The sequence below is a fragment of the Hibiscus syriacus genome, unplaced genomic scaffold (assembly GCF_006381635.1).
Source record: "Hibiscus syriacus cultivar Baekdansim isolate YM2019G1 unplaced genomic scaffold, ASM638163v2 tig00110348_pilon, whole genome shotgun sequence".
Lineage (NCBI taxonomy): Eukaryota > Viridiplantae > Streptophyta > Magnoliopsida > Malvales > Malvaceae > Hibiscus > Hibiscus syriacus.
In genome coordinates this window covers 2,215,562-2,229,680 of record NW_024062699.1, presented here as the reverse complement: position 1 = coordinate 2,229,680, position 14,119 = coordinate 2,215,562, and the positions used below count along the sequence as shown (strand labels likewise).

The 14,119-nt window shown below is 35.5% G+C and overlaps 2 protein-coding genes and 1 pseudogene across 3 annotated transcripts; 1 reads left to right on the top strand and 2 right to left on the bottom strand.

Moving 5' to 3' along the window:
* The first annotated feature begins 2,750 nt into the window (after positions 1-2,750).
* LOC120120860 lies at positions 2,751-5,114 on the top strand. 2 transcript variants are annotated; one of them, XM_039140385.1, is made up of 4 exons: positions 2,751-2,872; positions 3,002-3,272; positions 4,067-4,127; positions 4,351-5,114. In XM_039140385.1, the coding sequence occupies exons 1-4, from the start codon at positions 2,805-2,807 to the stop codon at positions 4,977-4,979; spliced, it is 1,029 nt and encodes a 342-aa protein (XP_038996316.1). In that variant the 5' UTR covers positions 2,751-2,804; the 3' UTR covers positions 4,980-5,114. The 2 variants fall into 2 exon arrangements, with proteins under 2 accessions (XP_038996316.1, XP_038996317.1); XM_039140386.1 differs by having other exon boundaries at positions 2,754-2,872; positions 4,360-5,114.
* A 401-nt stretch (positions 5,115-5,515) lies between these two features.
* LOC120120866 lies at positions 5,516-5,990 on the bottom strand. The gene has a single exon (XM_039140389.1). It carries the CDS (start codon positions 5,950-5,952, stop codon positions 5,635-5,637), a length of 318 nt encoding a protein of 105 aa, XP_038996320.1. The 5' UTR covers positions 5,953-5,990; the 3' UTR covers positions 5,516-5,634.
* Positions 5,991-8,368: 2,378 nt separating this feature from the next.
* On the bottom strand, positions 8,369-13,993 carry LOC120120927 (annotated as a pseudogene).
* Between the last annotated feature and the right edge of the window lie 126 nt (positions 13,994-14,119).

Genomic DNA, 14,119 nt, shown 5'->3' with positions numbered 1-14,119 from the left:
AAAACTTTTCGGTTAATTCGAAAATTAACCGAATTAACCGAAATTTATTCGATTAACTTAATATTTTCGAAAAAAAATTCGGTTCGATTAACGGTTAAAAAAAATTCGATTAATTTAATTAATAGTAATTCGATCGGTTCGGCCACGAATTAATCGAATGAATAGCCATACCTTCAACCATTAATATACTCTCTCATCTCTTTCTATATCTATTTAATCTTATTCCCATTCCCTTCACTTTCTTGGTCTTGGTGAGATGACAACAATGGCCTTGACATCATTGTTTTCGAGTTGGGTTATTAGAAGTTAAATGAGTATTATTCTTTTTAATGTTATAGGTTCGAGAAAGTATATTTGTAGAGTGATTATACATTATTAATTATTAAAAAGAATTTAAATGTATATTATCTTAAAATTATATTATATTATATTAAAAAATATTATTTTAGGGATATTTTGCGATACATTGTTGGTTGGTAAGGCTTATTTTTCAAAGGGAGTATTGTTGGTTGGTTGGTTGGTTGCGATACATTGTATTCACTAATCTTTATCCGTTGTTGCCGTTAATAAAATGCCATTTATAAGTTCCCGACATTTCAAAGGTGCAAAACAAAACTTTACCCGTCCAATAAAACTAGGGTAAATTATAAATTGTATCACTAACTTTCTTTTTACTCCTATTTTAGACACTAAAATTTATATATATTTTTAATTTAATCATTATAATTTTGATTTATTCCTATTTTAATCAATTGAGTGTTAAACTAGTAAATGAAAGGGTGACATGACGACACAAGTACTGATACTGACTATTTGTATTGACAAGAAATATGTGTGTTATACGTGTCATTATCCTTTTTTTTCTTTTTCCAAAAGTAAATGACTGTTTTTATTAACATGGAATAAATATGGGTTATACATGTCATTATCTTTTTTTAAAGAAAGTTTTATAATTTCATCTTGTTGTCACATTGATATTGTAATTATCATTCTATGGGGTGATTTTATACGACCACTCAAGATATTGATGAAGTCACCTCATTTTCTCCCGATACTCTATGATTTAGATTTTAATTAAATCACTTTAAAATTCAAAAAACCCCAATCTTAGACTCTAAACCTATGAAACCTCAAACTATTCTAATAAAAAATATTTATTATTTGATTTTCGTGGAATCAAAATATACAACTTGTTTCCTCCTTCATCTCCCAATTGTTAGGATTTAAAAGTAGATGCTTTATCATTAAGAAATCAAATAGAATTCAAAATTAGGGTTTTTTCACAAAAAAATGAAGAAAGTTTTGGAACCATTTCATATTTCTTTAAAAATATCTAGTCGTAACATCATTAAGTATTTAATGATAGAGTGACTAAAATAGGAGTAAATTGAAGATTCAATGAGTTAATTGAAAATCTTTTTGACTTTATTGACAAAAATAGTAAAAAAAAACGGTTGGTGATGAAATATGTAATTTACCCATAAAATTATATAAAATTTCAACCAACTCGGTATCTGTTTTTTTCCTTTTCAAAATCCGAAATGAATAATATCATGATTATTGGTATATTTGTGTCGAATTTATATATTTATGTTGAAATTAATATAAATGTATTGATACGTTGGATAAGTGACAATAACACGTATATTCTGAATGTAAATGCTTATGCATTTCGTACACTTGCTTTTCTTTTTCATTTGAATTTCTAAGAAGTCGTGCACACGTGGAAGCACACGTGTGTTTATGTAAAAACACGAGCCTCTATATATACCTTTCTTAACCTTTTGGTTAAAATCTAGAGTTTCTAGATAGCACACACACATGTTTGCACATGTACACGAGCTTCAACCTAAATTGCTATATACCTTCCATCTTCCATTTATAAAATTTGTGAGTTTGGGATCTTTGCTGCTTGTTCCAAGGCTTTTAGTTGTTTGCCATGTTGCTTCTTTCTTCCCTAGTTTTATATTATAAAAAGGGACCAAATTTACCTGTTTTTTTTACCTTTTAAATAATATTTTTTCGACTATGCTTTTATGTTTGCCACGTGAGTTTTATTTTAATGTTTTAATAAAATACAACTTGTTGATAAAAATGAGATTGTAGCGACTACAAAGCAATTTAGTAAATTGTGAATAAATAATCGCAAACATGTTACGAGTGTTTCGAGTTTTGAGTTGAAAGAAGAGTACTACCACCAAATCCACTTCATCTTTTCGAGTGTATGAAATTTGGAGAATCATGTTAATCTTGGGGGCATGCATCAATTGTAGCGACTACATACATTGAAGTGAATTCGTTTCTAAGACAATCGATTACCACGACACGATTATCGTTCTATTTAATCATTTTATTTAATATTTTCAGTCAGTACTACCGTCTCGTTTCATAGCAGTCTATTTTCCAACAAGTGATTCTGTGTAATATTTTAATCCTTCAGATTTTTGGTCATATTGGATTATATGTTACAAGTTAATCATATTCATCTATCACATCATTATTTACATGTGATCCATCACATCAGTATCATGGATCATCGTATCAATATAATATTAATAAAAGAATAAAATTAATATAATAAAATAATTTTAAAAATAAAATTATTATAATTAAAAAGCAAAGATAATATTACTTATAGATAAAATCATCCTTAAACTTCTAATAAATTATTAGTTGTAGGATTAAATAAAGCGGGTTGCAGCAGTACATAACCCTATCCATCCTCTTCTACTGGAAGCCAAGCCTAGTAACGCTGTTACGCAACCCTAGAAAATTTCACTCTTCCAAAGTTGTAAAGTTGTGCAATGTCTCGTCGAGATGGTCGAGATTCGGACTCTAGACGACACCGTTATGGGTTTGACCGTGAACCCGGGTACTCCCCTTCGTTCCCCAAATGTAGCCATGAATCGTATAACATTATCTCAATGCATTTCAATTGGGTTTTTTTTTTGTATCGTTTAATTTCGTCAAAAGTGATTCATTTATTGTTTATGTTGTTCAGTCCTAAGAGGTCTAGGAGAGATGGGCAGCCTCAGACCGAAAGAGTTGTGTCCAACACTGATATCGGAGACAGGCCTCACCACGGCGAGAAACAGCGCCGTCGGTTGCAAGATGCTGTGCCCCTTGAAGTGGCGCCGACAGCTCCTGATTCTTCTAAGGTTGAAAGTGCAATCGTGAGCAAGGAATCTGATCGGAAAAGTAATGGGTACCACGAAGGAACTAAACCTTCTTCTGATCCAACTGACTTGCCCCGCTCCCGATCATATTTTCAGGTTTTTTATAATCTATTTTTATTTTATTTCATTTCATCTTCATCAATTTCTTTTATTGCTTGGTACATGTTCTTGGTCTAATCTCCCGCGATGTTGTAACCATGCCAATGGCAATTGTTTTATGAAGATTGCCAACAAGCTGAAGAGATGTCATTTGTTTGCATAGTGTTAAATTGCGGCCGCAATGCAGTGTAATGGCTGCATCATAACCTTTTCCAAGGTTACTGCATCTGCAATATAAAATCATAGTTATTTTTAGGAAATAAATCCATCCTCAACACCCACAACTGTGACACCGCAACCACAGTTTAGTACTATGTTTGTTTGCCGTCCTAGACTCCAAGTGTTTAACTTTCAGTCCCATGGTCTTGTAGTATACATGTTGAATGGTATTTATTTCTTTTTCAGTTTTGGGTTTAATTCTCTTGATGAAATGTTAATGGGGCATTAGAAAAGAAAATTACTTACTGTCATTGTACGTGGCTTTGGTTCATATTTAGGGTCTGATTTAAGGCTACCCTTGCAGATTTATCGACGTTATTGGGATTTGATTTTCATAGGATTGTGATCCAATAGAATTTTTCTTGTATGAACCATGAATCTGTCCTGGAACTGAATAACGATTAATAGCTCAAATAAACAACCTGGTTTTGTCTCTAGTTTAAAGTTTGTTTATTATTCGGAGTGCATAGACCTTTTCTTCTGGTTGATGGAGCAGAATTGTTGTTCAGCCCCACTTTTTATGGTCAGTGTATATAACAATCTTAGGCTTGCCTGTGCATGTATTTTAACAGCATGATGAACGACGTAGTGCCACACAAGCAGGTCAAAGTTATGGTCGGAGAGCGGCTTCTGGTTAGTTTTTTTTCTTGGCTTTGTATCCTACCCCCTCATACTTCACTTTATGTGGTAATGTTGCCTTGTCATGTCAGCCTTCACATTCAGATTATAGATTAACTTGTCAAAAGAGTTCTGGGATTATATGTCTACATTGGCGAAGTGGTTTCTGGGGAAGCTTTAACAGCATTCTTTTCTGGGATTATATGTCTACATTGATTAATAATTTTCATCTTTCCAGAGCGTAAAGATCGTGAATGGTGGAGGGATGCGAAGGATCATCATAATGAAAGGGAAACTAAAACATTTGAAACGAGGCAAAGAGATGAGAAACCACAAGCCAAAGGGGATGGCAAAGATGATTGGCGCCATGACAGATTCTCTGAAATGAGGGCTGATCCTCTGCCACAGCCACCACCTACCAGTAAACGACCTGCATTTAGCGAGAAGAAGGTCCTGGCAGCAACTCAATCGACTGACTATGAAGATAAGGAATCAGAAAAGGCGACTCATTCTCGCCACCATGCTTTAGGAAGTAAAAGAAGAGTGGAAAGGGACAACAACCACCGACATTTGGACAGACTCACTGCTAGAGATCAGATTGTGAGCGGAAGAGAAGTACCTAGAGGTGGATTTGTATCGCATGAAAGGCATGAAGGTGGTAGCATTTTCAATGGAAGAGATAGATTAAGTGGAAGGCAGGGGTATCGCTCAGGTGGCCCTCGTGTTGAGAAGTGGAAGCATGATTTGTTTGATGAGGCCAGCAAGAGCCCTTTCAGACACAGAACGAAGAGGACCAGATTGCGAAGGTGGAATCACTCTTGGAATCTTAGAGCACAAGTTATGATATTAAGTGGCCCTTTGATTTAATTATCAAAAGGTTAGTAGTGAAACCTTTTTTAGTGCCCATTTTGTACCTTTTATATTGTATTTCAGGCACAGAGTTTGTCTATATGTGAATGATTATAACTTTATTTTCGCAATGGAATGATAGAATTTGGACAATTTGGCCTTCTTTGGAGGCATTTAAATGCAGTTCGATAGATGCTTCAGTGCTTATCACGGTCGTAGTGCTCATCACGGTTTTTAAGAAATTTTATAATCAATTGACAATATAAACGTAATTATTCAAACTCATGACTTCTAGGAATAAATGTAATTATTCAAACTCATGACTTTTAGGAATAAACGTAATTATTCAAACTCACGACTTTTAAGAAAATAAATAGGTTCATACGAAAAGTTTTTTTCTTATAAAACATGAAATTTAAGATTCACGCATTTATAAGAAAACTGTTAATATCCAATAGAAAATCGTTTTCTTATAAAAGCATGAAATTTAAGATTCCAAATTAAAAACATTCATATTAATCAGTGATGACTATAATGTATTGTTTGAATATACATACAATTAAAGGCAAAGGCATTGATTTATTTGTCATTCGCAACTTTACAATATTTCACAACACCCCCTACAAATCAACAAAACCAAACATGTCTTTGCTTGAAGTTTAAAACAACACAATCATCTTCGTCCAACATCGGAAACATGAACAGTACTATTCCCCGTTGACTTCTGCTGATGAGCATTTGAGCCACCCATCACGTAGGAAGAGGAACCGTCTCTGTGCCCAAAACCTGACCTCTGCTGGAAGAGCTCCACCGTTGCAGGCGGCTGGAACTCGGACCTTGTTCGGCGGTGAGAGGATCCCTCCACCGACTCCTGCTGTCCCATTAACAAGTGGTAGCTACGGCTGCTAGATCCAAGCGACGCCGACCTGTAATGGTGGCGGGGCTTTTGCTTCCTCATGGCGTGGATGAGGTAAGGAATTAAACCTTCCATCACTGCTTGTTGAAACCTGAAGAATAAGTATGAATGGGGGTTGAAAGAAGATGATATATTTATAGGGGTGGGAGGTGGGGGACAGCTTAGCAGATTTTTGTTTTGTTTTGTGAACTGTGGGTGCAATTGCAAACTGCACAGTAATATATATTATTAACCATTTGCAAGCAACTTTCTTTGACTGCTTTATCTCACCACGGCTGCGGCCTCCCATTCATGGTTTTCAAAACCCCTCGTGCTATCGTTTTATTAGTTCAATCGATCGAACTAATTTGATCGATCGAAAGAACCGGACGACGTCATAATTATTTAAAAAATTAAATAAAAATATCAAAAATATTTAATAAAAAATAATTTTTTATATCACAAGTCATATTCAAAACAAGTCATAACATATATAAGTTAAAACCCATAAAATAAAGTGAAACAAAATGATTCAAATTAACTACAACATAATATTTAAGGTAAAATATATTAAATAATAAATATTATAATTAAAAAATAAATTTGAGGTTAAAAAAATCATAACAAAATGATATTGTTTGGTTTAATTTTTTTTAAAAAAATAATCACACATGGCTAAGAAACATAGAAGAGCATCCCAAAAGTCTAAAGAGTAAAAATATAATAACAAAACAATCTCACATTGCTAAGAAACATAGAAACACATCACAACAAACTTCTATAAATAATAGAGGTAATTTGGCATTCAAAATCATGGAGCCTTTTGGTGAGCATTGAGTGAACTATTCTTTCACTTCAATCGAGCTTCTAATTTTTTCTTAGTTCAAGCCTTTTTGAGTTCAAGTTTCAATATTATATTTCGAGTTTGAGTTGAACTTGATAATTTTTAGCTTGTGAGTTTGAGTTGAGTTGAACTTACTTTTAAAGTTTTCAAGTTCGAGTCGAGCTCAGCAATACTCGAGTTCGACTTGACTCGTTTAACAAACGACGTTGTTTGGTTTAATTTTTTTATTTAAAAAAAACAAAAATCCCGGTTTTTCCCGGTTTTCAGCCGGTCTGGTTCGAACGATTCAACGGTTCTGACCGGTTCACTAATAGCAATTCAACCGGTTTAAATTGAACCGGACTAAACAACGATTCTCGATTGAACCGATCGATCCGGTCCGATTTTCAAAACAGAGCTCCCATTCCATATGTAAATTATAATCATTACTCATTCTAATTTTATAAAAAGTTGGTTAAACTATTACTTTTCTTCCATATTATATTTTTTTCTTTCATTAATTTAATTATTTATGATATCAAAGTAGAATAAGATTAATCCTGTGTTATGAGTTTCCTCTCATTTTAACCAGTTCTAAATTTGTTCAATTGCCTTAAAAAGAATTTCTTGTTTTTACTACGTACTAAGCGATTAATTTTGTTGTTTTTCTTTTCACATTTTATTTTAAAAATATCAATCTTTTCTTGTATTTATAAAAAAAAAATTCTTTTGCATTGTTGATCTGGTTTAAAAGTTCAGGTTGCCACTGTGGCACAAAGCCATAGGATCGTCACGAGCAATATTCAACATTTGATTACTAATCAGGAGCTGTTTGAAGAGGTTGATGTTGTTGTTTGATTGGATGACTAATCGGGAGCAGTGGACTTCTCATCGAGTTTCTTCTATCGATTGGCGTGTCGTTTTCATCATTGATTCTTTTGCTGTCATTATCATTTTTTCTGGTTTCGATCATGACTTACTCATAGCGGTAGATGTTAATGTGATTGATCGGATGGGTGTGTTTTTGTAAATGATGGACATGCACCAACTGTTCCATAAAACATTTTTCATGGAAATAAGTGTCAGTTCCAGGCAGGCAGGTATAGCCGTTGGATTCTGTTTCAACCATGAAAGAAGTTTGGCATAATACATGAAACTTTTTAAAAGCAATTGATCCTCCAATCTTCAACAACCGCAATGAAACATGACCATAACAAATCACCAACAACAGCATTCGCCCGCACCCATCCCAACTCGGAGCTCATTCCGCACCCTTAGGATATGCATATGACTTACCAAGTTAAACGTTTCAGGTCCATGAAATCTTCCTTATGCCAGACTATTTGCAATCAAACGCTGAAAAAGATTCCGGCATATAGCTATCCAACTCCGATGATCAGTCAATATAAGCTATGAAATACATGTTAATTGCTAATCAGATGAACTTTAAACATATTTATATATACATTGCTTTCTTTTACCTAAACCGAGAAGAAATGAGAAAACAGTAAAAGTGTTCCTAGTATACAGATAACAGTTGCTAATTTCACCTGATCTTTCAGATGCAAAAAGTTACATTCACGATCATAGATAGAAGACAAGAAGAGATATATTCAATCCACTCTTGTTCTGTTCGGTGCCGCCTCCATCCCGATCGGAAAAACACAAGCTTGGGGGTACTGTTAGTGTTTATGGTGGGTAGCCAAGTAGGATCAGTTCTACACGTGTTGTCAGGCTGCTGGAAGCCGATACACGATTTAGTTGTATTATATGTGTCCTCAAGCTACAGTCAGCCTATTGAAAGATAAGTTTAAGAACACTTCTTAAATAATGAGCCATTACAGCACATGATGCAGAGAATAGCTTGGAACATTAAAACAAAACGTTATATTTACCTGAATGGCTGCTAAAGCAGACAAAAAAATCTTTACTTTGTTCAAGCACAACCCTTTCCTTTGCAGTCACAGTCCCGAGTTCATCCGCTAAGGAATTCAATTCCTCCACCTACATAGGATAAATAATATTTAGACAATTGAGCATATTTTCCCCTTTAAAAATGCAAGTTCAGGTAAAATGAAAAAAACAGGCTTAAGTGCTTAACCAAACTACGAGATTTTTCTTTCTTCCCTTTTCAATGTGAAGGCTACCATTGAGGTACAGCACTACTGTTACAAACTTAAAAAACAAAGTTCTGCAGCTGCAAAACTATATGCCCCGGCATGCAGCATTCATTGTTACACTATGGTACCTTAATTCAGGGACGAGGGGCAAGAAGGTTGGAAAAGTCCATACAATATCTGTTTTCAATGGAAAATTAGTAACTATATCGCGATAACAGTTTGTGCCAACAAAATTGTCTAATTGAGTTTTCCATAGTAAGAGTTTCTTAGCCATTGACAACACACAAACACCCTACAAGCATAGCTGCTCGAACCTAGGACCTCTAGGGAGAGCAACACTCCCTTTTATCACTGAGGTCGCTTGATGGATTCTCCTTTTTATCTTAACTTAAAAAGGATACAATGGTAGAATAATATCGTTACTGATTTGTAGGCTAAATCTTAAGACTTAGATGACAGATTAATTGTAATTAATATAGGATATTTTGTTACCTATTATAGTATCTCTACACTTGTATATATACACCACAAAGTATTCTCCCTTCTGTCATTCAACATGGTATCAGATGCTCTAAAATATTTTCTTTTCCTTCTTTTTCTTTCATCAGTTAGAAATTGATGGGTTGTTGGTAAGGGGGCTGCTACCATATTCTATGGGGCATGATTTGGAGGTATCTTGTGAGTCACAAGGGAATGAAAACTCTAAATGTCAATGGTATGTGGACTTTGATTACCTTACCTACTACTTCTAAGTAAGCTATTGGGTGTAAATGGGTGTTTACCATCAAACTTAATCCTGATGATTCCACTTCTCAATTGAAAGCTAGACTTGCTGCCAAAAAAATATGCTCAAACTTATGGAGTCGACTATGATGACACTTTATTCTCTTATAGCTAAACTTGCTACTGTCAAGTTATTTATCTCCCTCGCATCAACTTTCGACTAGCCTCTGTATCAACTAGGCATAAAGAATGCCTTTTTCATGTGATCTTTAGGAGGAGGTATACATAAAGTGGGAAAGTCATCTGCAAAAATCACTATATTACTCAAGACATAGTCATCCATGTTAAGCAGACATAATTCCTTTTTTATTTTGGTTGATGTCAAAAACCAAGTGGGGGACTTTGTCATAAAGTTATTATGATCAAGCCTTTACAAGTTACAATAGGCATAATCATACAATTGTAAGTGTTGAAGAAAACTAGAAAATCAATAACATACTAATAGGCAACAGCAAGAACACAGCCCCAGAACTTTCTTGTATTAGTAGCATTTCATTTATGAAGTTCACCAAAGTAGTAGAAATACAAATAACTGCCACCAGAAAGAATTTAATGATCTTTTTCTTGTAATACAAATACCTCAAGATTTAGTTAACGAATTTCACCTTTGATGATAGTAAGCATATTGAGGATGTCGTTGCTTGCATCACATCAACCGCAGAGCAGACAGCATCCTTCAGATTTTGTATATCTGCCTATCATGAGAGGAAGCAGAGAAAGGGAAGAGAAACAAGAGGAACATTTTAAACCACATTGATAGTCATGAACTGAATCGTTAATAGATTGAATATTGAAAAGTTGCAAAATTAAAAATTGGAAGAAACTTACTATTGCTTTTCCAACAACCAGAAGACGGAGAACACTGGCCTTTAAAGCTTCAGTCGCTCCTAGCAAAGCGCTAGAGTGGTCTATATCAAGGATGGCCCATGCTTCTAAATAAGCTATCTGCACTCACCAATTATAGTGAATTTTTAGTCACAAGGAAAAGAAAATTCATGCTGTAAAAGCCAGTATCTAGCAATTGAGAACAAAAAAGGAACTAGATCTGTTCTAAGAACCACACAGTAATCGGAGAATCGATGACACCAAACTGAAGCAAAAAACTATTTTCTGTCTAGGATTGAAATACAACAGAACAAAATTCTCTTCTAGACTTTCTTTGATTGCTTATTTGATTGGTTTCTATCTTACTCCAACTCCAGAAGTGAACAAAATTCCAACATAATTTAATAACTGAGCCATTCACTACTACATACAAGAATAATAAACCAATTTTCCTTTTTTTCATTTTTTACGTGTCTTAATTAGGACTAATATTCAGTACCTACTCATGTCGTGAAATGAATGGTGACTACTCTTCTAAAGCATGTTTCTAAGGCCAGGAAGCTCCCTTAGGCCATTGCCGAAAAATAATAAATTCCTCATTACAACACAAAAGTCCTAATTTTGATAAATTTCATTATAATCAACAGTATTCCTAAAACTGTTGCCTTTTTCACTTTCATGTGTATGGAAGTCAATCAAAACTGAAGCAGTTCTGTTTTCAGCTATTAGCCTATTAAAGCATATCCACAGAGTTGAATTACATGTACAACACAATAATACGAAGAAGATAAAAACATAATCAGATAGCTGTAAGTGCTTGTGCCTACGGAAAGGTCAACAAGGATTCGATTCAATACTTTAGAAAAGTGAAGCTTTGAATCTTACTTGTTCCTCAGGATGGAAGTCAATTTCAATTTTTGCCTCGGCAATAGCAGCTTGATTCTCTTAAGGGTGACAGAATGCCGCAGTCCTGAAGTTGTTACCCATGCATTCCACAGATTTTTCTGGTATACAAGAAGGAACACTAGAGATTTTTACATACTGGACTTATCAGAGCTCATCATGTGAACTCAAATCACTGTTATCGATAAACAAAGCTTAATTATTCCTGTTTATCATATAGCAAAACCCAGTCACTCAACTTCCCCAACAATAATTCTCAATTACCAGAGAAGTACTTCCATATTAAAGATTATTAGAATCCAAGCAATATATCTAATTCTACCAATATTCTAATTTTTGAGTAGGCCCTTTTAACTAACAGATAGTCGGTATCATTCGCCTCTCTCAAGTTGATAACAGAATAAGAGTATCAAGGGGCAGTTGATGACAGACACTAATGCAACTCAAATCAATTGTTTAATAATTCCATAGACTGTATCCACCTTTTCTCACCAAGTCCACTAAACCTTCCATTGTGCAAATATTATAACAGCATACACAAAGTGAAAAGCTCTTTACAATTCATGGTCATAACAGGCACAATACACAAAATGAAGCAAAATTCTACTCAAGTTTAAGAAAACAAAGCTACTTATAGCTGTAAGTACTCTACTACAATCATAGTAGAGGAAAAAGAGGCTCACGAACATTCATTCAGTATTACATCTTTCTCAGTGATTTTGCATCATGCTGTGTTGACAAGTACTAATCCAATGCTGCCTAGTATACTAGCTCTATTTTCAGCTTGTAGCAAATCATTGCTAGCTATGTTTAGCCACAAGATCCTTCCATCTCTAAATCTAATCTCTTTGTAGATATAAAACGGACATGAAAAACACTTACATTACAACTATGTGGAACTCCAAACGGCAATGTTAACAAAATGGAATGCAACCTTTTCAGTATATATCTTCAGCAAAAATAGCACCTACAAAAATTTTATAATGCCATATTTGACAAGACTATGATCTTCACTACAATCAAGCAAAATGTAAGCTTCCACTAGCATAAAAAGCCAGCTTTCAGCTTGTTTGAAAACTATTACTATAAACTAAATTTGAGGATTCACCAAATATGACAAACAAAAAACATGCATGTGCATGAATCATATTGAGAACCGTGGAGGGAAAATTAGCATACCTTTGCACTCAGTTTCTGCACCATGAAAGTAGCATCTTCCCTTGCATTTGCAATCTCCATTGCAAGTAGCGATTATAAAGAAACCTCAACATGTGTGCATCAACAATCCGTTCATCCCCCAACTTTCCTCTTCGAATATCAGCAAAAAAGCTTATAATCGAAGGGGAATTAATGGAATTACCAATCATCTGACCGCCAACAGCATTTCTGACAGGAGCAGGACTTAACCCCCTCAATGGAGATGAAGCTGAAGATGTCCAAAGCTTACTAGGAGAAGCGGGTCTTGTACCTCCCCTGATAGGAGAAGCCACTGTCCGTGGAGACGACACGCAGCGTCACTAGAAAACCTTTTTGACTGACTGAACTTAGCCGAAGCACCAATTCTAGAACCAGGGCTTGTAGATAAAGGTAAACTCGGATCCTGTAATCGCCTCAACCAGCTACTAGTTTCCTGCCAACACTTTGTAGACACAGCAATATTACGGGGTACAATCCTCCCTTTAGAAATCCCAGTTCCTCCATAGTCTTGCTTGCCAGAATTGGTGCTCCCAGAGGACAAACTATCAGTATCAGAAGCAGTAAGATCATAGGGGACAAAAGAAGCCTCGTTTGTAGAATTGACATCTGGGTTTTGCTTATTAGGCTCTTTTGAGAACTCAGCAGCACTTCCCAAATCCAAACTCAACCTACTAGCCCCATCAAAAGAAGCGCTCCTACTACTTTCATCAAGCATAATTGATTGTAGCAATGACTTAGCCAGCATTGCACCAGATCCAGCCATCCTCCTTTCGCAACTAGAATCCAAGCTTATAGACAACGGATTCAAACCCGAAACCGGATTACCTTGCAGGGTTCTCCCAGGCCAGCGGAGCTGATCCAGTGGCTTTGAGTTATCCCCATGATCTCTCACTGGAGTGGCTCTACGCCTTTCAGGCGTTACTTTCCTTGTCGAACAAGGAACCACTTGAGTCTTTGTCTTGCTAATCGGAAGCGAAAAGGCTTCACCTTGAAACGAAACCGACAAACTTCTTATTGAAGTAATCAACATCTTGGAAGCGGCTGACAATTCAGTAGAATTAGCATTGTTTCCATGCGACGCTTGACCTCGAGGCCGCCTCCGGTCCACAGATTGAGACCGTGTAGGAACCGATGGCAACGTAGTTGAAGTCGGTGTTGAAGTAGAGGTAGCATTTGTTGAACGAGAAATAAACGGAGAAGGGTATCTTGCAGTCGTGTTGTTCCATGCTGCCGTCGTTTTGGCTGACATTGTCGTTGTTGCTGAAGATGAAGAAGAAGAGGAAGAGGAAGATGAAGTGGAAGGAGATGAAGACATATACCTCGAAGAAACTTTTCTACCTCTGGGTTTTCTCGTAACAGTAGAGCCATTATCTTTTAGAGGAGACCTTTTTGTTGTTGAGGTTGAGGTTTGTTCTTGATGGGTATTTGGTTCTTCAACAGGGGACCGTGAAGGAGTAGATGGATGAGAAAATGCAGCCACCATCATCTGAGACTGCAAAAGGAATCTACTTTCTCTTCTACATTGCCTTCAAATTAAATTTTGTTGTGTTAGGAGTAACGTGTTCTTCAATTTCATGGCTGAGAACCAGAAGAAAACCAGATTTTATACAAT